Below are 10,272 nucleotides of genomic sequence, written 5' to 3' on the forward strand. Positions count from 1 at the left end.
TAGCAAGTCAGACTCTCAGGAGTAACTCGTCAAGACAAAAAGGTAAGACTACTGTTGTGACTGCAGATTGAGAAAGTGGGTTGGATTCACCTGGGCTTCACTCACATGTAAAAATTCCATTTTGTGCCTATTCCATTGGCTAAGACCTTATTTTCGAAGCAAGTTAGGGAACTCCCATTTTATGATAAGCAGTATCATGTTCAACCACCATTGGATTAGGAGTTGGGGACGATCCAAGTTACAATGCCTTGCTTTGTAAATTCATAGTGGGGTAATTCTAAGGAAGTCATGTAACTTCAGAGTCTCTAACTTTCTGCCTTCCTCTATATAATCCGGGATAGTCCTTGCTTTCATCATAAGAGATCTGAAGGAGGTAACTGGTATGAAAGCCCTGTTAACACAATAATATCCCTAGAACTACTGTCCCAAACACATCATCTCATTAGCAATATACTCAAGTAACAGGGTGACTCTGTTACTTGTAATGGAGTTACTTGTTTTGTTACTGGAGAACAAAGTAATCTGCCACTTGTCACCCAGCACTTCCACCGTGTGGGCGATGTCCTTGAAAACAGAACTACCAAGAAAGAAGGTTAAACTGGCCTGTTTTAAATATTTACTGCTCTTATAATCTTTTATGAGATTAGCAAATCCCAGGAGTAGAGAGGTGGGAAGGCCCAGGGTTGAGGGCTCATTCTCCTGCTTCAGGTAGAGCCTGCTAAAGCCATGAGAGTCCCAGTAGAGGAACCTAGAAAATTTCACCCTTGGTCATTCACAGTATTTAATATCTGGAATTTATTTATGCCTGGTTCATTCCCTCTGTGGAAACAGTAAGTCCGTTTTCTCCTGCCAGGTCTTTGGTGGCTATGGAAAACAGTATGTACTCTCCATAAATCAGCAGCCTTTAATGTACATATAAAAACTTCAAAGTGGCACCTTATTCTGCAAGAGCAGCTACAACTTAATTCATAAGTTGGGTGTTCCATGAGAATGATGGGGGAAAGAAAATGATGGTCCCATGGGAGCCCTTCTAGTGACCTCCACTCACACACAGACAGCTATCACCTTCAGTGTTATCATCTTCAGTACCATTCAGCAACAGTGATCATTCTGGCAAATCGTCAGGACTCTTACCAATCTCCTTCCAGGCAACATACCCTTGTATTTACACCCAGTTCACACATGCAACAATTTCAGTGGAAAATGTTTGAAGACAAAAAAAAACCAAATATGAGGCATTGTCCGAAACCAGACACTCCTGATTGTGTGGATAGTTACATAGGGCACAAGTTTGAGAGAGGGGGAAATAAAAAAGGCTTCATTTGCTTTAAGGAGGGAAGTAGCCTTATATGCCTCAGCTAGTGTTAGTTTTCCTCTCTTTTCAATAATTTGTTTTAATGTTTGATACAACTGTCTTCTTTCTTCCTCTCTTCTCATCTATCCCCAGGATCCTCTCTATCCCCAACCTCCCCCTCACATATTACTTCCTCTCTCAATTTATATCTCCCTGTTGTTTCTTTCCTTTTGTGTATCTATCTTCCAATCCAGCATTCCATACTTGAATTTGACCATCTGCTCATTTTAGTGGGCCAGCATATTTGTACTCAATTTCCCTGTTTATTGGCCTTGATGTAGAAGCACAGGCTCTAGTAGATAGAGGGCATCATTATCCTACCTTCTTACCATTTAAACCATGGGGCACTTCTAGGAGTAAAGGAGGCTCTTCTCCTGGGGCATAGCACTGACCTTGGAGGACAAGCAAGATGCCACGTCCTTCAGGCTTCCCAAAGAGCAGGGCAGTGGTCTTCCAAGAGCACTCTGCTGAGCGGTATGGTTTACATTTGGAGACTCAAGAAGAATGTAAATACCATTCAGGAAGTAGCAGTCTCTGACATCTGGCTTTCTGATAACAGGGCCTTCTATTAATTGGGCCTCCCACCAGCAATGATAAGAATCTTGAATTACTGCAAGATCCCAATGGGTCTCCAGCATCACTGAAGAAAGACTGCATGCTGTTCCATCTAGGTATCACACTAAGTATTTTTTATTTGCATGAATTGGATTAAAGTTAGTGGTGGCATTGACCAGAACATCTGATAACATGACCATAAAGGATAAGCTGAGAATATTCTTTAATATAATCATTGCACAGTAAAGCTTCTTGTGTAGTGTATAGAGAAGATGGCATACTCTAGGAGTCAAAACAGTATATATGCAATACAATAACAACACTATCTGGCGTTTTAAGAACTTTTTCACATATATGAACACACTCATTTAGAGCCTTGACTTTCTAACGTAAGCAATATTTTAGCAAGTATATACACCAAATATTTTCTAACCCACAAAATACTCAAATCAAATGTTAGCACATCTCTGTTGTCAAGAATATTTTCTTACCACCNTTAAGAAAAATAGTCCCCTTTTCTGAAATTCAGATAGGTTTCTAAGTGCACTGCCATCTTAAGGAAAAATGAAAGCCACTGCTGGCTTTTGGATGCCAAGAGCCTAGTTGACCACATAGTCCCTTCATCCTGTTGCAAGGAAGTGTGATGGAACAGAAAAAGCACAGGGTTTGGAGTCAGAAAGACCTGGTAGACTCCTGACTTCCCTCACTTGCTATGTGATTCTCAGCTGTCTACTTAAATGCCTTGAACTTAAACTACCTCATCTGTGAGAAGGGGATAATACAGAGTGGCTGTTAAAGATTAAAAGACTCAATCTGTGTAAAGTGTCTGGCCCACGGTCTGGCACCCAGGAACTGGTCAGTAAATGGTAGATTACTTCTTATTTGCCTTGACATGATTTGTATACAACTATCCCCTGATGCTCTTCCAGGGAGAGGGGCCCAGGCTCACCAGCTCCCAAATTTCTCTGGGTTCCCCACAAACCAAGCACATATAAACTGTACTCTCTAAAGGCACAGTCCTTCACACAGTGTGGCACGTCCTCTGAAACACACTTTATGCTCACGTGCAGGGCGAGACACAAGAGAAAGCAAGCTTCAGAAGACACACACATCATACAGAACAGGTCACCTCAAAATGCAGTCTCACTGGCCTCTTCCCACATGTTCCTCCAAGCTGCAGGTCCTTAACATTTATTATTTTTAGAGGCACTATGCCATTGTTCAGAGTCCTGAGTGATTCATTTGCCTCGTTGCATGTGCCCTACTGGTTTATTTATTTGTGTATTCTTTATATGTGTATTTATTCATCCATGTATTTACTCCCCTCCTTACTCCAAATTGGATTTAAGGTGGCTTACAAGAATATACACAATATGATAGCATAAATCCAAAGTAGATAAGAAAGTAAAAGGAAAAGAAAAAGGCAGACATAAAATGGAGCCCGGAAGAAAGCTAGTGCAAAGTGCGTACATACCATAGAGTCCCATTACAAGTGCTATGCGTGGGCCACACATTTGGCTGCAGGCCTTCTAGCAGCCAGGAAAAGAGAGACCTGATCAGTCTCACACTTCACAGGGTCCATAAAGATCAAACCACTCGTTCGGGATGTCCTCTTCCTGCTCTACATTCTGAAAATCTCTCTATAGGAAAGTATAATAGAATGGTGGCAAAGTGTCTCCCCTAATTTGCTCTTAACACCAAGATTCAGCTGCTGGGACAGTCTCCATCAAAGATATATCCTCAAACTTGAAATTACATCTACTGCCTCTTACCTATCTTCTATCTGTCTCTTGAGGTTCCATTTGGCCAATGAAATGCAGCTATTAAAGAGACTTCTTAAATAAAAACCTCTGCTGCCACCAAAATATTTTCATTTAACCAGAGATAGACGATGTGACATTATTTATAACAAAAATTTGGAAAGGACCTCAAATACCCACAGAATGAAATAAACCACTATATGGTGACACCACTATATGATGAAATATTATACACCATCAAAAATGTATTTATCAAACTTATTAAAAATACAGGAAAATATTCATGTTAAAAACTTTAAGCACATCTTAAGTAAAAAGATATAAAACTGTGCACTTTGGGATTTCAATTAGTAAAAAACTGTATAAAAGGATGTGTGTGTGTGTGTGTGTGTGTGTGTGTGTGTGTGTGTGCACTGTCTCCTCAAAAAAAAAGTCTGGAAAGAAAGCCACTAAAACATTAACTTTGTTTCTGAGATTTATGAATAGGGGTGACTTTTATCTTTTCTGTCTGCTTTAGTTCCTGTTTTTTTGATACCAATAAACAAGTTCTGTATGACGAGGAGGAGGAGGAATAGGAGGAAAAATATCGAACCAGATGGTTATTATTTTTAGCTTGTAAAATTATGGGCAATTTTAATTTTCTTTAAGTTTTCTATAATCAGCAAATAAATTCTAGTTAAGGACAAAGACACTTCAAAAAAAGAAACAAGATTTCTAAAAATCTAATTATTTGGGGCTGTTTTGTTAAGGTCCAAAATGATACGAATGTAGTAACACCTCACAATTATTTAGCACTTTTTCATTTTAGCAGCACTCTGATATTTAGAATTACTTTGGACTACCAAAAATATCCTTTGAGGTAGCCCAGGTATCACTCTCTGCATTTAACAGATGATGAGACTCAGTGACTGGCCCAAAGTCACAATAATCAGTGGCAGAGGTGGACTCAAACCCAAGTTTGTTAGAACCCCAAGTTCAGTGCTCTTCCCATTCATGAAGACTGACTGTGATATAACCCAAGCAGTCACCTAGAGGCATGAACATGAAAACAGTGACCCTTCCTTACCTATGAGGGTCAAGGTCCCGAACAACCCCCAAGGGAGTAGTGTTCAGCTAAAGAAAGTATGATTTTAGGAGATTTCAAAAACAAAGGGCAAGGGAAGTGAGGTCCCATGCAAACTTCTAAAATCCCTCATGAATGATTTTTTGCACAGTAAAACAAAAATAACAACAAAAATTACGTGAAAAGAATAATGAGAGTTTACATGGCTTAAATGAGTCTAAATGATGGGTATAGGTTCTACAGTGTCTCCATTGAGATCCTAGGATGATTTCCACAGGTGATGAGAATGTATCACTCATTACAACAGTGGAAAATGGGGGAAACAGTGGAGGGATGAATGGAGATGAGCTGCTAATTCAAATCATGGCTCTTCATGTTCTCATAGTCATTGAAATCCAATCCGGAAATTAGAACAACTGGCTTGTGCTTTTACTGTTATCAAGCAAAAAAGTGAATTTACGTGGTAAAACTTAATGATTGGCTTCTTTTCTGAACATTCTGTCTCCTCTTTTCTGAAGATACTTTAGAACTTCTGTACATAGTTCAAATTAAATTGTTCAAACTTTGTCCAAAAGCAGCTTACACAGTGTCTGGCACCGACACCTGAATGGCACTCCTTTATGATTTAGGCTCTTCTGAGGGTACTTTCTTCCTAATACAGTAATGTAAAAAGATTCTTAGTACCTCTTTATAGAGTTCAATGAAATCATCCAAAATTTGTCTTAAGGCAGCTTAGCAACTCTCGAGCAATAGTACTAAATGGTCCTCCTTGATGATTAAAGTCCTGCTAAAGATGATTTCTGTCCAATTGATTGTTTGAAGGCATCACAGCACTTCTTTACAGAGTTCTGCTATATCACTCAGGCTTTGAACAGGTTAAAGTTTGACATGTAAAGGTATCAATTTGCACTATTTTCTTGGGAGAAGGTTTTAATCTTATTCTAAAAAATTAGAATAGGCACCTAGGTGGCTCAGTCGGTTAAGCATCTGACTCTTGATTTCAGCCCAGGTCATGATCTTTCATTATGGTTCATGAGATCAAGCCCCGCAGCAGTCTTGTGCTGACAGCATGGAGCCTGCTTGGGATTCTCTCTACCCCTCCCCATCTCGTGCTCTATCTTTCCCTCTCAAAATAAATACACATTAAAAAAATAAAATAAATTTGCACAAGTTGTATATAACTGTATTTGTCTCCAGTCCTACAGTTGTCTAATTATCTTTGTCATCACTTATGATAATCACCTCTGGAGTACTGGAAGTTTCCTGAGAGTCATCCTCTAGTAGCATCACATCACTTGAATTAATATCAACAGGTTCAGATTCAACTTCATCCAGAGTGCTCCTGTACCAAATGCTCATTCTCAACTATAGGTTCTTCTTGATCCAAAGATACTTTGTCTTGGGGTGCCTGGGTGGTTCAGTCGGTAAAGTGTCCGACTTCGGCTCAGGTCATGATCTCACAGTTCATGGGTTTGAGCCCCGTGTCGGACTCTCTGCTGACAGCTAGCTTAGAGCCTGGATCCTGTTTCAGATTCTGTGTCTCCCTCTTTCTCTGACCCTCCCCTGCTCAGCTACCTCTCTCTCTCACAGAAATAAATAAAACATTTTAAAAATAAAAAAGAAATCAAAGATACTTTGTCTTCAGGACAGATCACTGAAAGGCATGCCACCATCTCTAGCCAAATCTTTTGTCAGCTTGCATTAATGACATGCTCTGTTGAACTATCTATTGGTTCTTTTAGTAAGAAAACTGTATTAGTGAGGTGCCTGGGTGGCTCAGTCAGTTAAGCATCCGATCCTTAATTTTGGCTCAGGTCATGATCACAATCAAGCCCTGAGTGAGATCAAGCCCTAAGCAGACAGCATGGAGTATGCTTGGGATTCTCTCTTTCACCCTCCTGCACTCACATTCTCTCTTAAAAATAAATAAATAAACTTAAAAAAAAGAATATAAGTGCATTTTGTTGGGATGAGCACTGGGTGTTATATGGAAACCAACTTGACAATAAACTATTTAAGAAAAAAAACAGAAATCAGTTTACTAAGTATGTGTACCACATTTTCATTTTTGTAAAACAAAATATAATAAAGATATATGTCAATAGTGGTTGAAAAAATAAAAACTTTTCAGGTCTAAAAAAAAAAAGGAATACAGCATTAGTGATAGTGTTGGAATTCCATGGGATAGGATCTTCAGACAGAGGAATCTTTGTGACATTTTGAACAAAATTATACATTAGTTCGGTATAAGTCTTCTTGAATAGCTGGGTCACTGATCTATGAGCTCAAGGACCTGAAACGTGCAGCTCATTATAAAGACAACCTTGGGGCACCTGGGTGGCTCAGTCAGGTAAGCGTCTGACTCTTGGTTTCAGCTGAGGCCATGATCTCACAGTTTGTGGGTTCAAGCCCACATTGGGCTGTGCTGACAGTGAGGGGCCTGCTTGAGATTCTCTCTCTCCCTCTGCTCTCTCCCCCTACTCACATGAGGTCTTTCTCAAAAAAATAAAAATAAAGACAACCTTAACATTAAGGTGCACACTAGCAAATGCATCTGAGATTTCAAAACAACTGAGAGAAATCAGCAGGACTTTGAATTCCAGATTGTTTTTTCTCTTTAGTCTTGAACTTCCACGAGAAAGCATTGTTCAAACCATTCCTTAAGGAGAGGAGTTATACACGCTTTTCTGTTGGTGTGCCAGTACACCAGAAACTTGGCTTGGGTTTTTTTCATCTGATAAGATTTGGGCATAGTTTTGTGTCAAGCAGTAGTGGTTTCACCATGAGGTCACCCCAAGTACTGGCAAAAAACAAAGACATCAGGCTCTCTGATTTTACTGACCTTATGTTGGCATCACTTGGTTCTTGCTCTCCAAAAGGGCAAGTAGGACTATTCAAAGGCTTCCAAGGCATGGAAGCCTCAACAGCACTGCAGGTTTGGGCAGGCACATAAACTCCTTCTTCGGTTACCTCCTGTGGTTGTGGCGGATACAACACAGGAGGTGCAGGGTCTGATGGTTCCTTCTTTGGCACCACTGTGACATAAGACTTGGTCTCCAGGTCACAGTGTACCAGAAGTTTCTCAAACCATTACTTGCTCCCAGCAGGACTTTTTTTCTGGGCCCACTTCAGTGTCTGAAAACATGTCTTTTGAAATCCCTTGTGCATTTTCACAGATCCCTTGCACAGAAAGTGCTTCATTGTTCTTTTGCTGGTCTTCAGTGTAGGGATTTAACATTTCTGTCCTTTCCATCCTTGAGTCAGCATGCATAAAGCACCTCTTAAGTGACTTGGGTGTCCAAGAGACAATCCTGGCCATAATATGAATTTTGGCTTTCCTTACAGTACGAATCATGGACTCATTCACACCATGTAAGTGGCACGTGACACTATTTGTTTTACCTTGAAGGAGCAGATAGTGGATGTCCCTTTTCTTTTCTAAAGACACCACCCTTCTTGCCTTTTTGTTGTCTTGCTGGGGTAGTTGTACTTGTTTCACTCTCTTCCACCTCAATAGCCGCATTTATAGAAGGCATGTTTAAGTTTATGCTAATTAATGCAACCTGACAACTATCTACTAGAGATTCTATAGTGTTTATTACAGATGGTTTTATGAACGACACATGGATTAATGTCAATATGGTGTTGTGATGCTCAGTGCAAATAGGGCTGATCGTGGAGGGAACAAGTGGCAGAAGACTGAGAGAGGAAACAAATGGCTCAGACGTTTCTTCCCACCTTAGGATACAGTCAGAAAGACCATCATGTGGCAAGTTGGACTGACTCCCACATACTCAATTCAGAATTTTCATAGTTGTCATAAAGGTATACAGAAGTAAATCCACCCATACTCAAATTTCCAATAAGGACATCTTCCAGTTAGAAAAGGATTACTGTTAAATTCCCCTCTAAATTATCAGAAAGAAAGGCGCTGTTCATATAGTCAAGACACTACTGCACTTATGATTTCCCTTGGCTTAATGCTATGAATTCAATTTTATGTGTAAGGCAAACACAGTAGAAGTGTATTTTCTGTCAACCCACAGTAAGTCAACCAAACATTATCCTGACAAAAGGCAACCTCTGAAGATGTAGATGTAAAGGCCAGGTAGGCCCTGAACAGCCAACACTTAAGAAATGTCTACCCAACAAAGAAAGTGACAAGGAAAACATAAACTAGCCCCTTTTCAATGCCCGGCCACTGATACTTTACTTTTATCCCCTCCTCCTGGGAAGATAGAGCGAAGCCTGGCTTTCTTATTCTTCTCTTCAGGGGCCATGGGAAGTGGTTTGGAGCTGTGGTTGAGTGCCGAGGAATCCCGGTTGTTACTATTCATTCTCAGTGGGGGAGCTGGGGGTTTCTCTTCATTATCCAGACTGTCAGACATTTTCAGTTACCACTGATAGCACAGCTCCTAAAGAACAGGAGAAAACAGGAATTAAGAAAGAAGAGGCCTAAAAATCCCATCTGGTAAAATAGGGGCTCTAACATCTCAGACACAGAAGCATTGGTCTCATAGCTGTCTCCAGTTCTGTGGGTTTTGTGATGACTGTTTTCAGAGGTTTCTTTTCTAGAGTGGAGGGATCTGCCTCCTGTAAGACCAATGATGCAATTTCCCAGAGAGGAAAGTGAAGGCAATAATTAATGGCTTTTCAAGATGTAGACACAAACACATAAAGTCCCTTCCTTTTCTTAAAAATGAAACTCTATTTTCTGCTGTCTACTCATAACCTTTCAATGAACAAATTATGACCTTCTTTAAAAATTCTACCCAGGGAGCCTGGGTGTCTCAGTGTGTTGGGCCTCTGACTTCAGTTCAGGTCATGATCTCATGGTCTGTGAGTTTGAGCCCCACATCCAGCTCTGTGCTGACAGCTCAGAGCCTGGAGCCAGCTTTGGATTCTCTATCTCTTCCTGCCCCTCTCCTGATCATGCTATGTGTCTGTCTGTCTGTCTCTCTCTCTCTCTCTTTCAGAAATAAATAAGTATTAAAAACAAGTTAAAAAAATTCTACCCTGACTTTTGTGATGGTCAGGAAGCACAACCTCCTCAAAGTCTGGAGCTGACATGGGTTTGACTGTTGATTTTTAATGACGCGTTAGCTACTTTGACATTGGGATGCCACTGGCATTGGATTCTTACCTGCACGTACGGGGCTTACAAAACACACTCTACTATGTTATGTGAAAGAACTGGGATGCAATCTAGTAGACCTGACAGTTTCAGCAGAGTTTGGGTGTAGTGAATGGGGAAACAACGCTGCATTTTCAGGTAGCGGGCAGAAGATAAAGCTGAGCCAAATGTCACCATGAGCAAAGAGAAGCTAGCTCCAAGAAGAGGACCACTTCCTGAGGAGCCATCATACCCTTACCCCTGGTCATGCTTTATGTCCTGAAACAGGGAATGAGGGAGTTTGCCTTGGTAAGAGGGCTGTTAAGAGCCGGTCTGGGTTTTAGCAACTTACCTGCTCTCAATGTCATTACTTGTTAGTATCTTGTGCTTAGAGCAGAATACATTCAGGTGTCATCCCACTGGGGAT

General features: G+C 40.6%; 1 protein-coding gene across 1 annotated transcript in view; it reads right to left on the reverse strand.

Moving 5' to 3' along the window:
- Window positions 1–10,272, reverse strand: part of PAK3 (p21 (RAC1) activated kinase 3) — a 107,084-nt gene that overhangs the window by 90,485 nt on the left and 6,327 nt on the right. The window contains exon 2 of the mRNA XM_077776455.1: window positions 8,946–9,147. Coding sequence (XP_077632581.1) covers window positions 8,946–9,120 — 175 coding nt within the window. The 5' untranslated portion in view covers window positions 9,121–9,147. The remainder of the gene's footprint in view (window positions 1–8,945; window positions 9,148–10,272) is intronic.

This window comes from Crocuta crocuta, unplaced genomic scaffold, assembly GCF_008692635.1.
Source record: "Crocuta crocuta isolate KB4526 unplaced genomic scaffold, BGI_CrCroc_1.0 scaffold238, whole genome shotgun sequence".
NCBI lineage: Eukaryota > Metazoa > Chordata > Mammalia > Carnivora > Hyaenidae > Crocuta > Crocuta crocuta.